Source organism: Triticum aestivum, chromosome 7A, assembly GCF_018294505.1.
Source record: "Triticum aestivum cultivar Chinese Spring chromosome 7A, IWGSC CS RefSeq v2.1, whole genome shotgun sequence".
Classification (NCBI taxonomy): Eukaryota; Viridiplantae; Streptophyta; class Magnoliopsida; order Poales; family Poaceae; genus Triticum; species Triticum aestivum.
The window spans coordinates 44,543,999-44,561,307 of NC_057812.1; the positions used below are offsets into that span (position 1 = coordinate 44,543,999).

The following is a 17,309-nucleotide window of genomic DNA, read 5'->3' on the forward strand; positions in this document are numbered from 1 at the left end:
AGCGAATTCCATAACTCGCAGTGCCTTTCAAGTAACGCAGAACTCTCTCTAGAACTTTCCAATGCACATCTCCTGGTTTTGAGACAAACCGGCTCAGTTTGCTAACAGCAAAAAAGATGTCAGGTCTTGTAGCACTGGTTAAGTACATAAGCGAGCCAATAATCTGAGAATATTTCAATTGATATCTAGCAATTCTTCGATTCTTTCAAAGCAACACGCTAGCATCATATGGTGTTGGAGAGGGCTTGCAGTCGCTATAGCCAAAGCGACTCAAGATCTTTTCCACATAGTGAGATTGAAACAATGTAATCTCATCATCATCGTCTCTCAACCGCTTGATGTTCAGAATAACATTAGCCACTCCTAAATCCTTCATCTCAAAACAATGAGATAGAAAATCCTTGACCTCCTTAATAACATTAAGATTTATTTCAAAAATCAGTATGGCATCAACATACAAGCAAAGGATAACTCCCTCGCCCCCATCTTGGCGATAGTACACATTTTATCAGCTTCGTTTACAACAAAGCCTGCAGCTGTTAAAGTTCTTTTAAACTTCTCATGCCACTTCTTGGATGCTTGCTTAAGTCCACATAAAGACTTCGACTTGCACACTTTTCCTTCCTGGCCATCTACTACAAATGAAGGAAATATGCTCTAAAGACAATAATAAAGTTGTTATTTATATTTCCTTATATCATGATAAATGTTTATTATTCATGCTAGAAACTTGCTTGACGGCTAGGGCTAGTGAATGACGTTTTGGCTCCCGGAAGCGCACGCTCCCCATGAATAGCAAAAATATATATATAGTAAATGTTTTTAAAAAATTCAGATTTTTTTTCTAGATGTTCATGTTAGGGTCACAAGCATCCTTAAAAAAAATATGTGAAACGGAGCTGCGATGTTTTGCCCGTGAAAAAACAAATTGAGGGTGACAATTTGGGATAACATTTGGTGTTTTTTTTCACATGTCAAATTGTTTAATCTTTTTGTCTGTAAATTTGTATGTAGCATTTAGATGTGACAAAGAACACATAGAACTTTTGTTGGAATACTTTTGACATTTCAAATAATATTTTTCACGCGCAGGAGCGCGCACTCCCAAGAGCACCAACAAATTTCCGGTACAAGGAGAGAGAGAGACAAGGAGGACCAACTACATGACCAGCAAAAACTAGCATCTCAGTACGACCAAGATACCAGGTTCAGAACCAGAGTAAACACTAGAGCGAACATAAATGAACCCGCGATTCAACGGATTGAAATGTGTCGAAGGATCAAAAGCTGCTTCAACCAAGTACTGTAGTACTGAGCATAAATGGAACATTTTTCTACTAAATCATCAATGAAGCAACTAAAGACCATATTTGAGGATCACATGAACTCAGGCTAAGACGGCATAAAACACACATAGGAAAACATTCTTATGCTTTAATATTGCAGACGTACAAACTATAAACTTATGGCGCCTTGGCCAGCATAACTTCTCTATATAATTCCAGCGCCTCATCCATGATATTTGCTTTAGATAAAAGCTGTGCTCTTTTCTTCCCCGAAGGATGATATATGTCATTCCCAGCTAGCTTCTCAACGGTCTTAGGGGCTATGTGTGGATCGAAACCAGCAGCAGCCATTATCAGCATTCCCATGCGATCTGCCTCTCTCTCGATCCTACATAGGGAACATCATCAGGAGTGATTCTAACATGAAATGTTCACATAGAAAAGTTAAACATAAAACAAGCTAGAGAACTGTAGATCAAGTAAATGAACTCAGAGGCGACACCCATGAAGGGGATACATTGCATAACAAAGAGTTTGGCTAACCAACCAAGTTCCGATCTAGAATAGACCAGTGACTTTTGTTCCATGTAGATGCCCCAAAAGCTATACAACCTACTCAATTAAACACTACTTGCCTTACAGATGCATCTCTGCCGAAATTAAAACAGTTTATAAAGGAATAAAGGGGCAAGAGAAATTCTGCAACTCGTATAAATTCTTGAATGCATCACATGCAAAATTAGATTTGGGAGAATCGATTTGGCTAGTTAAACTTGGGTATTTGTGTTACTAGCTACATAAATTAGATTTGGATGAATGATTTTGGAGGTTTCAAAGTTAACATGGATTCTTTTTATGAATATATCACTGTATATAGACTACTATGTCAATTAAATTTTCTTTTGGGGTGACATGGCAGCAAAGATACCCCAGTAGATCTGCCTACGAAACTCATCATCGACAATCTGAGATGCAGAAGTGAATATACCTTCGTACGAAGTACACCTTGAGAGGATAAGGAAACCACTTCTTATATATAATTAACTCTGACCAGTGTCTGGCAACCAAATGTGCAATCTACAAAGAGGAGCAATAATGTCAACTTGAATACACCGGGAAAAGACTCAAAAGAAAAATAAACCTATTAATTCAGTAGGCCTACCTCATGTGCAAGAATAGTAGCAATTTCGGCATCAGTCTCCAAATTATTGAGCAATCCAGTGAACACTAAAATTTTGCCATTGGACCATGACACTGCACCCATATGCTGATCATTTTTCATAACAAACACCTCCAAGTCAAGACCATCAAGGTGAGTTATCTGTGGCTGTGATCTGCATGACTTGCCCTGTTTATTGCTCTCAACTGCATGCCTACCATCTAAGCTCGCGTCTTTGCCAGGGGAGCCATGGACCAAGGCCGCATCAGAACCCTTGATATCAAGGCCACGTTGAACGGCGCGAACAAGTTTCGCTGTGATAAGATTGACACGTACACTGTCGGGGTGGAGCGGGCTAAAGAACGTGGATGGGTAATTCCTCTTGAACATAGAAAAACATGACTCGCCATACTCGCGGTCATCTAGAGGAGAGCGAACGACAAAGTGGATCCGGTTGGTATAAGGCACAGTCTCAAAGCGTAAGAAACGAGTTTGGCTGGTGTATGGGACACGAACAAGATAAGTGTGGTAGACAAACGACCACATAATGTTGATAAAAGCTGCAGCCACTGTGACCTTCCACAAACATCCAAAGTAGCTACGAGCAAAATGGATCGCCGATCTCGATGGGGCCACGCAATACTGCCAAGGCCGACATACAACTTGACGAATATGACCGAAGAAGAGTCCTCGGATGGGTCCCAAAATCTGCTGTTGCTGCAATGGAGCACTGAAGTACCACCGAGGAAGAAAGATGCCAGGTGTAATGCCTCGAAAAAGGAGTCTTCGGATAGATTCCATGTCCTTGAATTGCCGTGTGGTGGTGTAGAAACACCTAGGTAGCAGTGCCCCCCGTGCTAACGCAGGCAATCGACTATTGTGAGGCAAAATACGGCTGAAGAGGCGTCGATGAGTTGAGGCCAAGACCTCCCCATGCCATGGCACCGTCCGGTAGGGCCGAGAAAGCAGTGTCGCTTGTGCTAATGCAGGCGGTCGATTAATGTGCTTGATGATGTTGTGGAACAGACGCCCTTGGATCGGACCATGCCATGGGGCGGTGTAGTAGTGCCGAGGAAGCAGCATCGCTTGAGGCAACACAGGCGGTCTACAGCTGTGTTGAAATAAGAGTCCTCTGGTTCTGTCCAAGACCACAGAGGACTGCTCTGGCTGTGGCTGCAGGAGGCGGAAGGCCGTGGGCTTGTAGAGGAACGGAGGCAAGAGGACGGACGGCGAGATTCCCCTGCAGCTCATGTTCTTGGGTTTGAATTTCTACCAGGAAGAATTTTTTAGCACCGGCTTTCGTCTATACAGGGGTTGGATTCGCCAGGATGTATATATGAGCGACGGTGTTGGGCTGTTGGGAACTTGGGATCGGAGTAGGACCGTAATCCTTGACGGACTGGAATACTGTGGACGGATAATCCGAGTTAGAGAAAGAAAAAAATTATCATCAGATCCGGTTCATAGGAGAAGAGGAATCCGGCCCAATCTCTTTCTTTGCCTTTGATGGCAAAAAAAAAGGGGGGAGGGGATTACCAGCGAAGCTGCCACAACGCCGCCGCCGGACCGCCTTGCCCCGGCGCTCGCGGCCAGGACACCCTGTCGCCGCTGGATCCGTGCGCTAAGTGGATTCAGGCGTTGAAGCGCGATTGGGGTACCCTGCCGCCGCTGGGCCAGGACACCCTGCCGCCGCTGCTCATGTGTTGGAAGGATTAGGGTTGGGGACGCGCAAGCGGCGGCCGCCGCCCAGAGTCAGAGGGAAGGGGAGAACTGAAACTACCGCCGAGGGGACGTACTACACCCAGCGCCGTTGATCTACATCCGACGACACTCGCTACCAGCGCCACTTTCACTCGCATGGACACGAAAACAAGCAGCCCATGCGGCCCAGTACGCCCAGAAGGCCAGAACTCCCCGTGACGGAGGCTATGGAGGGGGCGGAGCAAGCCACTGCCCCGTGACGCGCCGAAGCAAGCATCGTCGCGCCGTCGAGCTTTCGAGGCCACTAATCCAACGCCGTTGGCTACTCAGGCTCTAGACAACGCCGTTCCCTGCTACTTCTTTTGTATTAATATTTATCAGTTTTAGTTGGACAGATCCAGCAGAGGAAGTAACGCAGCAGAGACAAAGCCAAATTTGTAATTGATGTAAATCAAAAGTAATGTGTAATGAATAGTGTGAGTGGATTTAAATTCAGTTTGCAATGTGATTTGAGAGTGGAGTTGAGTGAATAGTTTGCCTTAATTTTTGTTTGGTTGTTGAGTTTATTTGACTGAATGTTTGAGTTGAGAGTGGAGTTGAGCGATTCCAGGACTACAAAGACCAACAAGTCACAATCCTTGATTTGGCTGTTGAATGTACAATTACCATAAAAGTGACACTTGAACAGAGGCCTTGCATATAGAACTTGCAGGTGCATCGAACAAAATAGATGCCAAAACAGGGTAATATATCTCTGGGATATATGGCTGGAGATTGAGCATTATAATTGCTACTTGTAGTGAAGTTCGACTTGTACATGTGCATAATTAGACCAAAGCAAATGGCAAAATGTTGTCTAGAACTAAACTTGGACTTGAAAAGATCATCTGTAATTGCCCATCAATTCTTGTTTGCTCTCTCATTCATTTGCCCAAAAACAACAGTACTTCACCATGAGCCAGTGAAAAGATCATCTGTAGTTGGCCCCTGAAAGTTAAATAAATAAGAATACCATATGAGCAAGATTTTACCATCAACAACTGAGTGAAGCTAAGGCTGGTCTTGTAACCTTCAGGCACCTCCGCATTATCCCTATAAACTCTATCATTTGCAACTTGTGCACCACCACCACCTGCCACTTCCCCCACCTCTTGTATCTTGTTGTGAATTAAAATTGGAGGCCGTGAGAATTAATGGACATAATGATAACAACGAAAGCACTCTATAGTTTAGCAACATGCATATTCACCCAACTGTGATGTAGCTCTGCTTTCTCTCCTTTCCCTAGCCTTGTGCTTCTTATCGAGCCAAATTTATTTTCGTTTTGAACTCTTTGTTTGGACCTCCTTTTTCTTTAGACGTGCATTAGGCAACAAGTCATTTGGCGGCCTAGCATCTGTCGGAATTGTACATGGATACCCGGATGTGCTTGCACATGCATTAATGTTTTCTTCAATTTGTTTACCAAGGACGTCAAGTGTGTCGTCTACTATCACGACACATTCCCAAAAGTAGGCCGCTCAATCTACCAAATTATGAAATTTGTGGGACATATATTTGTAGCTAAGCATGGCATCCATATTCGGATTTAAGATGATATTTCTTCCTTCCTTGTCTTGTACAGTTCCACTCCGTGCTTCCTTTGTCCGGCGCTTTAACACACATAATGTGGCGGTAGTGACTTGATATTCATCAAATCGAGAACTTTAAGAACATGGCCACACAATATCCCAATTCTATCAAATTGCCGACAGCAGCACACAACTGTTTGCTTCAAAGGATCACTGATAACTTTATACTCCTCCTCAAAGATACAATCTCCTACTAGATATTCATTACAACCATCTAATGCGTTGGTACAAACTCACAAGGATATTTCATATTCACCTTGAAAAGCTTCAAAAATACCAGATGTATATAACTTGCTAGCTTGCACCAACATAGGTCTCCTCATAAATATTCTAGGCAACCTTTTCCTTGATTCAAATTCTGAATTCAGTTCATTGTTCCTTTTTCCCTTGCACCACCCTTTCAAAATGCTTAAAGAACCGGACGATGTCAATATCAGATTTGAAATGGAATTTCAAGTTATTATTCAAGCTCTCACTCAATTGTGTACTTCTCATTCCTAATGTGAAGATATCCTTCATATAATATTCAGCCCATTTTTCCTTTAACTTATATATATACTATCCAACCAAGTTTGCTTGCTCATCTTTTTCCTTATGAGGTCAATTTTGTGTTCAAATTCTGCCATGTCTTCATACTCAAACATGCACGCGCTAAAATCTGATAGAATACTTATTTCTTGATTCTCCTCTTTTTCCTTCTCTTCATTCTCTTCTTTTTTCCTTCTCTTGCTTCTTATGTTTTTTCTTCCCTTTTTTCTTCTCCCCATTTTTCTCTTCATCATTCTCTTCATGTAGATGTTTGACATCATTCTGCATAATGTGAAAGGTGCATAAACCATGTCGTGCTTCTGCAAACACGTCCTCAACTGCATTTCCCATTGCGGTCTGATGGTTGATGGACGGTGCCAAGCAAAGGACGTGCCTCTGACTTGGAATCGCTGAGTCAGAGGATCGCGTTCCCGTTCCATTAGGGTTAGGGTGAGAGTAAGCACTTTTCGGCAACGTCCTAACTTCCTGGTGTCTTCGCAACGTCATTTTTAAGCGACCTTCGCAATGTCATTTCTTTCTTAGATTTCGCATTTATCTTTTGCTCTGGTTCGCCCGATCGCATTTGGGAAAAAAGAAAAAAAATGAAATAATTCGCAAAGAAAAAAGTTCGTGAATTCAAAAAAAATCCACTGATTTTGAAAAAAAACATGAAATGAAAAAAAGTTCATCGACTTTAAAAAAAGTTCATCCAATTTTACAAAAATTCATAGAATTTGAAAAAAAATCATTGAACTTGAAAAAGTTTCATCAAATTTGAAAAAAAGTTCATTGAATTTTACAAAAATTGAAATAGTTCATCTAATTTTAAAAAGGTCATCAATTTTGGAAAAAAATCAAGACTTTTTTTTGGAAAAGAACAAACCGAACTGTAGAACGAAACAAAAGAACAGGGCAAGCAACCACCAGTTCCATTTAAAAAAATTCACAAATATGAAAGTGATCACAATTTTCAAATATTGATCACAATTTCAAATAATGTTCTTGTTTTCAATTTTGTTCCTTTTTTATTCACAAAAACTGTTTGTGCTTTTGAAAATTTGTTCCCATTATCAAATTTTTGTTCTCAAAATTCTATAAATGTTAGGGTTTTCGGAAAATGTTCACGAATTTCAAAAACCAATCTATCGAAAAATGTGCACGTCTCTTGTTTTATCTTTCTGAAATTTGAAAATATGTCCGAGTTGGTAATTTTTTATCGCATTTTGATACACTGCCCGTTTGTTAAAAAAAATCACAATTTCGAAGGAAAAATTCAAAAAATTCAAAAAACTGTCCAGATTCTTCATTGTATTAGTTCTTATACCAGCACGCTTCATATTTAGCATGAAGGCTTGTTAGGTCTACTGGGTAGCTCCTCTCGTATGCAACATGGAGATCCAGAAATCGAATCTTGGCAGCACTTTTTAGGCTTGCTTTTTTTCACATTAACATCGCAGCGCTACTGTACAAGCAGGCGCGCCCGCTATTGGGCCGGCCCAGTCAGGGTTCCGTGCGTGCGTCGCACGGCTGTTTGACGCAGCAGAATACGTCTAATAGGAGCTCTCCGCTGATTCGATCTTGTGCACCTTTTTTTGAAAAAAGTTAATGGGAAAAAAGAGAGAATGGGCCAACCCAGAGCGGATCAGTATGTGCGCCTGTTAGCGAATTTAGCACCTCAAGCGTTGAATAGGATAGGGTACTCCAAAACCACTGGTTTTGCCAAAAATAACACAAAATACCACCACCTTCATGGCAATAACAAATCGCACTAATTCCAAACTGAGCCGTGTCTATAGAATGGGTCGGCCCAGAGCGGAGCAGAATGTGCGCCCGTTAGCGAATTTCAAAGAAACTAGCATCTGAAGCGCTGAATAAGATATGCCCATACCGAACTAGTCGTCTGGTGGAGAGTAAATTGCTCAAAACCACCATATTTTAGGCTTGCTTTTTTTTCACATTAACATCGCAGCGCTACTGTACAAGCAGGCGCGCCCGCTATTGGGCCGGCCCAGTCAGGGTTCCGTGCGTGCGTCGCACGGCTGTTTGACGCAGCAGAATACGTCTAATAGGAGCTCTCCGCTGATTCGATCTTGTGCACCTTTTTTTGAAAAAAGTTAATGGGAAAAAAGAGAGAATGGGCCAACCCAGAGCGGATCAGTATGTGCGCCTGTTAGCGAATTTAGCACCTCAAGCGTTGAATAGGATAGGGTACTCCAAAACCACTGGTTTTGCCAAAAATAACACAAAATACCACCACCTTCATGGCAATAACAAATCGCACTAATTCCAAACTGAGCCGTGTCTATAGAATGGGTCGGCCCAGAGCGGAGCAGAATGTGCGCCCGTTAGCGAATTTCAAAGAAACTAGCATCTGAAGCGCTGAATAAGATATGCCCATACCGAACTAGTCGTCTGGTGGAGAGTAAATTGCTCAAAACCACCATATTTGTGGCTAGGATACTCCAAAACCATCGTTTTTGCCAAACCTCTACGGCAAGTAAATAACAAATCGCACAAATTCCAAACTAAGCCGCGTCTAACAGCGAAGCTAACGGGTGGGGTCAGTCTATCGCATCCTACCATCCATCCTGCCGCGTCTAACAGCGAAGTTGTGGCAGGATGCGACGGGCGCGCGTGGAGCGGTGCGCAGTTGCGTCCATCACCGTCCCGCCTCCAGTCACGCCCATCGGAGTGCCGCCTGGCTGGGTCTTCTCATGCCAGGCGAGGTCACGAACTAGTGGAGGATTCGGCGGGTGGCATGCCCGCTTCGTGTCGCCCTCGCATCCATCATCGGGGTAGCCGGGGGGGTGCTTGGATCCGTTGCCCGGAGGGGCAGGGAGGCCGACAATGATTGGATCCGTCGTCGGGCGGCGTAGGGAAGCCGTCGGTGCTCGAATCCATCGCCTAGACATGGAGAGTGGCGACGGTCATGGAGCGGCGGGGAGTTGCTACACATGTAGTTTCTCCCTAGGCGGTGTAGTGCCAGGTTGCGGCGGCTAGCCAGAGAAGGGGTGGCGTGTTAGGCGACGGGGAGGAAGAAGCAGGGAGGCCGGCGGTAGGATCCGGGGCGCCTGGGCGGAAGGGGGGTGGGGTGGGGACATGCATTAACTGTGGGGGAAGAAGAAAAATAAAGGGGAAAAGATATGAGAGACTGACTAGTGGGGCTATTTTTTACCTTGGCATATTGTCCACATAAGCATGACAAATCAGCTTGACATGTGGGTCTCACCCATCAGTTTCGCTGTTAGACGCGACTCAATTCTGAATTAGTGTGATTTGTTACACACTTGCCACGGAGGTGGTGGTATTTTTGCGATTTTTAACAAAAGCGGTAGTTTTGAATTTAGTCTAGCCTATAGCTGGCCAAACGGGCCGTGCTAACTGGGCCGCCCGGTAGCACGCAGGCCCGACACGACCCAGGCACGACACGGCCCGGGCTAAACGGGCCAGGCCCGGCACGCGGCACGCCATGGCCGTGCCTGGGCCTGGAGGCTAGGCACGCGGGCCGGCACGGCACGACCCGTTTATGTTTAAAAAAATATAAATATATATGTTCTATATAAATACCTAATACCCTAATATGTTTAATATTTTCATAGTGCATGCGTATTTTATTAGTGCTTGAATCTAAGTAGTAGTAGTGTTATAGTGTAGTCTTTGTATTTTTTTTATCCTTTTGTAATTATAGAGTATGTCTTGTATTCTTTTATTCTTTCAGATGGGAGTTTTAATGATGTACATGTGCTAATAAAACTCTAGATTTATCTCACATAATAGTCTACCAAATTTTGCAATTTTCTACAATTTTTTGGCCTTTTTTTGCTTTTTCAGAGGTATTACGAAGAAAAAGAAAAAAAATCGCGCCAGACGGGCCAGCGTCCTCCAACGGGCTGGCGTGCCTGGGCGTGCTGCGTGCTGGCCCATGTACCCTACGTGCCGTGCCTGGGCTGCTAGCTCCCGCCTGTGGGCCGGCACGGCACGGCCCGGTTATTATTCGTGCCGAGACGGGACATGCCGTGCAGGTATGGTCTAGCCACAAATATGGTGGTTTTGAGCAATTTCTCTTTGGTGGAACGATTGATCAGACCAAACGAGGGGCATCCCTATTTCTCGCTTTAAGCGAGCACAGGGGGCAGCCTAGCTATGGACCCGTAGGTCTGTGGTAAACCACTCACACATCATCGAAAGGGCAGCAAGGTTGTTGTAGAGGCCCTCTGTGATCAATTCTCCCTCCGGCAGAGTGTTGGACAAGGGCTCCAGATGAGTTCTCGCAAGAACAGAGGCTTGCGGCGGCGGAAAAAGTGTTTTGGGTGTCTCTCTGTTGGTTTCCATCATGGTCCTGATACGTCTCCTTTGCCTTTTGGCTTCCTCCCGAAACTTTCAGGAGCTCTTATGTCTAGAAAAAAAACATAAAAAAGTTTCGTACCGTTTGGACTCCGTTTGGTACCAATTTCCTGAAAAACCAAAAACAGGCCAAAAACAACCACTGGCATTTGGCACTAGGTTAATAGGTTAGTCTCAGAAAATGATATATAATTACATATAAAACATCCAAAATTGATACTACAATAGCATGAAACAATTAAAAATTATAAATACGTTGGAGATGTATCAGGTCCGTGATGGAAATGTTGGCGCCGGTGCAGTCGTCATCCCACCGAGAGCCGCCCCATAGTTCGTTGACGACACGTAGGAGGCGCATCGCGTTGTTCTCGGCCGCGATTGCCTGCAACTACGTCTCCGCGACGTCCGCTTCCTGGCGACCGGTGGCTTGAGCGCGAACAACCTTGTAGATCGCACGCTGCTCCGCAATGAAGTTGGGATATGCCGCGGCCATGGCCAAGGCGTCCTTGCTCGCGCACTCGCCGTTGATTTGGCCCTCCATCAGCCAGTGCAGCTCTAGAAGGAACAGATTGTACCGATGTTCCTCCCGCGCCTACTGGAACGTCGACATGGCATTGGCACCGGCTGCTCCTCCGCCATGACGGCGTTAAAGTGCGCATGCGCCTGCTCCATGGTGAAGCCGACATGCATTTGTGCGGGCACCAGTGTGGTGTCGTCGGAGCCTGTCTCCATCGTGAGGTCGTCCTCGTCGTCGGAGACCTCGGGCGAGCTAGCCGGCGCCAGCCTCAATCTGTCTGGCACGTCATTTCTGTCAAGCGGGCACCTCATGATTCACCTCCATGGAAAAGCTCTCCCATAGAGCACGTGTAGCCATGACAGATGTGGTGTAGGAAAGAGGATGTGAAGCGACTTATGTTTTGGCATGAAGTTAGTCAAATGTGGCCGCCTTTAAATAGCGGATTTCGACAAGGCTAGACGTCTATGCGTCAATGCGCCGCGCTGAAGTGAGTTTTTTATGGGCGCTTTCTCGTCCCCGAGCTACTGCTTGCTTCCTTTGCCGGCAAATTTGACAATTTTGACCTCTAGACGAAATCAATTCACAGAATGAACTGCCCGTGAAACAATTTCACTCCCCTGACCTTTTTGTGTAGCGCCCGCCACGCAGGCGCCGCACCCTACGATGCAACGCCTAGCTCGGGGGCGTTGCACGCCAGTCCACCGTGGTAGCCCTGGGCCCCGCACCCAGTAGTGCAGTGCCTACGTGCTAGGCGCCACACATTTAAAGTGCAGCGCCTAGCGCGTAGGTGCTGCACTGTGACTTATCCAGCCACTTGGCTGGCCCCTCCTCCCCCACTCCCCCACCCCACACACTCAACCCGAGCTTTGCCGCCTCTCCCACTCTCCCCCTCTCAAATCCTCTCCCAAATCTTGCAAATTTGAAGAATTTGTCTGTGGATTTCGAAGTCAAACCCTCCCTCAAGGTAATCTTCTCCGATCCCCTTGTTTTGATCCAAGTAATGTTATCAAATTGCTCATTTGTTGCTAGTTTGGGGAAACCCTAGTTTTGTTTGGATCTAGAGATTTGCATGGAGATGTGAGATGTTTGTTTGCCAATTTCCTATGATTAGGCTTTGTTAGTATGTTAGGGTTATTCTTATGGGTGTTCTTATGTTGGTGCTAGGGTTAGGTTTAGGGCTAGGGTTATGGTTATGGTTAGGGTTATGGTTAGTGTTAGGGTTGTTGTTTGATATATATATTAGGGTTTGTATTCCGTGTTAATCCTTAGATTAGTACTCATGGAAGCAATGTTACCTTGTGTTCTTTGAGTGCTTATAGGGATGGGAAGAACATGTGTGTTTGTTCATCATGGGGAGAAAGACGCCTTTTTGAAAGGCAATATTGAACCGGACCCGGATGAGCTTGGCATGGTGTTTGATAGTAGTCCTAGCTATGCGAAGCTCTTGCAACAAGTGAGGAAAGATTTGAATTGGATGGACCCTAGTGATATCGTTGAGTTGGAGGGAAGGCATAATGTTGGTTTTGGAATGCACATCCGTTGGAAGACAATGCGTGTCAACTCGGAGCAACGGTGGGTTACATACAAGGAGACGGTGGCCGAATCACTAGACAAGGCTCTTGAGTTATTTGCAACAAAGACGGTTGATTCAAGTTTGCATTTGGACTTGAACCGAAACCCCTCCCCTTTGGTTGCTAGTAGCCCCCCACCCTTGAAGCGAGATGAAATTGTTGAACCTCTTTTGACCCAACAAGTGAGGCCAACATTGAGCCCATTTACAAACAACCAAGATAAGCTTTGCAAGAGGACAATGATGAGTATGCGGACGATGACAATGAAGTTGATCTCCATGACAACAATGTGGGTGATCTCGACAAATATCATTTGCAAGATACAATGGACCATTCCATCCCTTTTTCCCGTGCATATGCATCGGACTCGGATGACGATGGTCCCGATGAACAAGTTGATGCGGAGGGGTTCACGGTGAAGGAGGTCGAAGCTTTCGAGAAGGTATTCGGTCGGGATCATCGGACTACATTTTTCAAGGATGTTAGTCTCGCGGATGAAGCCGTGGTAGATGGTGGCTAATGTGTATCTCTTGGGGTTAGGCCAAGCTCTCACCGTGGTTTGGGAGACGACAAGAACTGGATTGCTAAAGGGTCTAAGTTCGAAACCTTGTTGGAATTGAAGATGTGGCTCGACAACTACTCGGTTACGCATTATCGTCCACACAAGGTGGTGAACTCGGACGTCAATGTGCGCTACACGGTTGCATGTGCATGTGAAGATGAAATATGTCCGTGGATTGTGCGTGCAAGACCATGGAAAGGAGGTCCAACTTGGCACGTAGTGAGTTGTGTGCCAACTCACATGTGCCAAGGCAAAAGGGTGGATGGCAAGATTGTGTCCCAAGACCACAAACAACTCACGTCCGAGTTCATCGCTTACAAGCTCTCCAACTCAATATCCACACTTCCAACAATGAGCGTCCAACATGTCATTGACCTTGTGAAAGCCATCTTTCATTACAAGGTGAAGTACGGCAAGGCATGGAAGGCGAAGCAAGCCGCATTTAATATGTTGTATGGTACTTGGTAGGAAGCATAGAACCGAATCCCTAGGTTGTTGTTAGCCATGGCCGCGACAAACCCGGGCATGGTTCATGTGGTCGAGCCTCATGGGCACCAAACAACGGTTCATGAAGGAAGGATAGTCCGAGTATTTGGCCGTGCATTTTGGGCGTTTGAGCAAAGCGTGAGGGCTTTCGAACACTGTAGGCCGGTCATCGCAATTGATGGCACGTTCTTGACTGGACAATATAAGGGAACCTTGTTGGTTGCGATAGCAAGTGATGCCAATAACCGGGTGTTGCCATTGGCATTTGCTTTGGTGGAGGTGGAGAACAATGACTATTGGGAGTGGTTTTTGCATATTTTGAGGACGAAGGTGTTACCTGCTCAAAGGGAAATTTGTGTCATATCGGATCGGCATCCAGGAATTCTTAACGCGGTGGAGATTGACATTCCCGGGCATGCTCCGTTGCACCATCGATGGTGCATGAGGCACTTTTGTTCGAACTTCTATAGGGCATGTGGCCTTAAGGAGTTGGCCGATGATCTTCAAGATTTTTGTCTCGCTTTCTCCGACAAGCGCTTCGCCACTTTGTACAACAAATTGCTCGCACACAAAAAACTTGACCCCGGGGGTCAATGAAGGAAATATGCCCTAGAGGCAATAATAAAGTTATTATTTGTTTCATGATAAATGTTTATTATTCATGCTAGAATTGTATTAACCGGATACATGTGTGAATACATAGACAAACAGAGTGTCACTAGTATGCCTCTACTTGACTAGCTCGTTGACCAAAGATGGTTATGTTTCCTAACCATAGACATGAGTTGTCATTTGATTAATGGGATCACATCATTAGGAGAATGATGTGATTGACTTGACCCATTCCGTTAGCTTAGCACTTGATCGTTTAGTATGTTGCTATTGCTTTCTTCATGACTTATACATGTTCCTATGACTATGAGATTATGCAACTCCCGTTTACCGGAGGAACACTTTGTGTGCTACCAAACGTCACACCGTAACTGGGTGATTATAAATGTGCTCTACAGGTGTCTTCGAAGGTACTTGTTGGGTTGGCGTATTTCGAGATTAGGATTTGTCACTCTGATTGTTGGAGAGGTATCTCTGGGCCCACTCGGTAATGCACATCACTATAAGCCTTGCAAGCATTGCAACTAATGAGTTAGTTGCGGGATGATGAATTACAGAACGAGTAAAGAGACTTGTCGGTAACGATATTGAACTAGGTATTGAGATACCGACGATCGAATCTCGGGCAAGTAACATACCGATGACAAAGGGAACAATGTATGTTGTTATGCGGCCTGACCGATAAAGATCTTCGTAGAATATGTAGGAGCCAATATGAGCATCCAGGTTCCGCTATTGGTTATTGACCGGAGACGTGTCTCGGTCATGTCTACATTGTTCTCGAACCCATAGGGTCCGCACGCTTAACGTTACGATGACAGTTTCATTATGAGTTTATATGTTTTGATGTAACGAAGGTTGTTCGGAGTCCCGGATGTGATCACGGACATGACGAGGAGTCTCGAAATGGTCGAGACATGAAGATTGATATACTGGAAGCCTATGTTTGGACATCGGAAGTGTTCCGGGTGAAATCGGCATTTTACCGGAGTACCGGGAGGTTACCGGAACCCCCTGGTAACCAAATGGGCCTTAATGGGCCTAGTGGAGGAAGAGGAGAGGAGGCCAAGGGGCAGCCACGCGCCCCTGCCCCCCATGTCCGAATTGGACATGGAGGGGGGCGGCGCCCCCCCTTTCCTTTCCCCTCTCTCCTCCTTCCCCCCAAGTCCTAATCTAACTAGGGAAAGGGGGGAGTCCTACTCTCGATAGGAGTAGGACTCCTCCGACGCGCCTCCTCCTAGGGTCGGCCGCACCCCCCTTGCTCCTTTATATACGGGGGCAGGGGGCACCCCATGGACACAACAATTGATCATTGATCTCTTAGCCGTGTGCGGTGCCCCCCTCCACCATAATCCTCGATAATATTGTAGCGGTGCTTAGGCGAAGCCCTGCGACGGTAGAACATCAAGATCGTCACCACGCCATCGTGCTGACGGAACTCTTCCCCGACACTTTGCGGGATCGGAGTCCGGGGATCGTCATCGAGCTGAACATGTGCTAGAACTCAGAGGTGCCATAGTTTCGGTGCTTGATCGGCCGGGCCGTGAAGACGTACGACTACATCAACCGCGTTGTCATAACGCTTCCGCTTTCGGTCTACGAGGGTACGTGGACAACACTCTCCCCTCTCGTTGTTATGCATCACCATGATCTTGCGTGTGCGTAGGAAATTTTTGAAATTACTACGTTCTCCAACAGTGGCATCCGAGCCTGGTTTTATGCGTAGATGTCATATGCACGAGTAGAACACAAGTGAGTTGTGGGCGATATAAGTCATACTGCTTACTAGCATGTCATACTTTGGTTCGGCGGTATTGTTGGATGAAGTGGCCCGGACCGACATTACACATACGCTTACGCGAGACTGGTTCTACTGACGTGCTTTGCACACAGGTGGCTGGCGGGTGTCAGTTTCTCCAACTTTAGTTGAACCGAGTGTGGCTACGCCCGGTCCTTGCGAAGGTTAAAAAAGCACCAACTTGACAAACTATCGTTGTGGTTTTTGATGCGTAGGTAAGAACGGTTCTTGCTAAGCCCGTAGCAGCCACGTAAAACTTGCAACAACAAAGTAGAGGACGTCTAACTTGTTTTTGCAGGGCATGATGTAATGAGATATAAGTTGTGGTATAAGATGATCATGTTTTGTTGAAGTTATCGGGAACTGGCAGAAGCCTTATGGTTGTCTCTTTATTGCATAAGATGCAAGCACCAAATAATTGCTTTACTTTATCGCTATGCGATAGCAATAGTTGCAAGAGCAATAGTGTGCGAGACGACCATGTGATGACACATTGATATAGATCAAGATGATGGAGATCATGGTGTCATGCCGGTGACACTACTAGGGAAAAGCCTATACACAGAATCTTACCAGTAGCGCTGTACAAAATCAAGCGCTACTGCTACTTAGTAGCAGCGCGCGTAAATAAACCGCGCCTCTGCTATAACTTTAGCAGTAGCACGTACTAGCGAAAAGCGAAAAGCACATGGCTAGCCCAACCTAGCAGTAGCGCGTATACTGGCCCAGCGCTACTGCTACTCTCCTTAGCTATAGCGCGCTTACGTGTAAGGCGCTGCTGCTAATGGAAATAAAATAAAGTGAAAAACAAGTATAAAAGTAAATGAAAATGAAAGAAATAGAAAAAGGAGAAAGGGAAAAAATAAAATGTAAAGAAAAATAAAAGAAAAAAGGGAAAAAAGGAGAAAGGAATAGCAGTAGGGGGTTTCAGGAAACGCGCTATAGCTAACTTAGCTATAGCGCGTTTTCGGAAACGCGCTACCGTTACGTTTCACTTAAACAGCGGTTCCCCCCCCCCCCGCCCCCAGCCACCGCTTCTTCCCCAAATCCCTCGCCCTCGCCGCCGTCTCCCAAATTCGCCGTCGCCCCACTTCACCGCCGTCTCCTCACCGCC

The 17,309-nt window shown here is 45.6% G+C and overlaps 1 protein-coding gene across 2 annotated transcripts; it reads right to left on the minus strand.

Annotated features, from left to right (window-relative positions):
* Nucleotides 1-1,238: 1,238 nt before the first annotated feature.
* On the minus strand, nt 1,239-4,254 carry LOC123147945 (uncharacterized). Of its 2 annotated transcripts, XM_044567279.1 has the most exons (4): nt 3,982-4,252; nt 2,449-3,852; nt 2,275-2,363; nt 1,239-1,674 (listed from the first exon to the last, which is right to left on the minus strand). In XM_044567279.1, exons 2-4 carry the CDS (start codon nt 3,694-3,696, stop codon nt 1,464-1,466), a joined length of 1,548 nt encoding a protein of 515 aa, XP_044423214.1. In that variant the 5' UTR covers nt 3,697-3,852; nt 3,982-4,252; the 3' UTR covers nt 1,239-1,463. The 2 variants fall into 2 exon arrangements, with proteins under 2 accessions (XP_044423214.1, XP_044423213.1); XM_044567278.1 differs by having other exon boundaries at nt 2,449-4,254.
* Nucleotides 4,255-17,309: the final 13,055 nt, after the last annotated feature.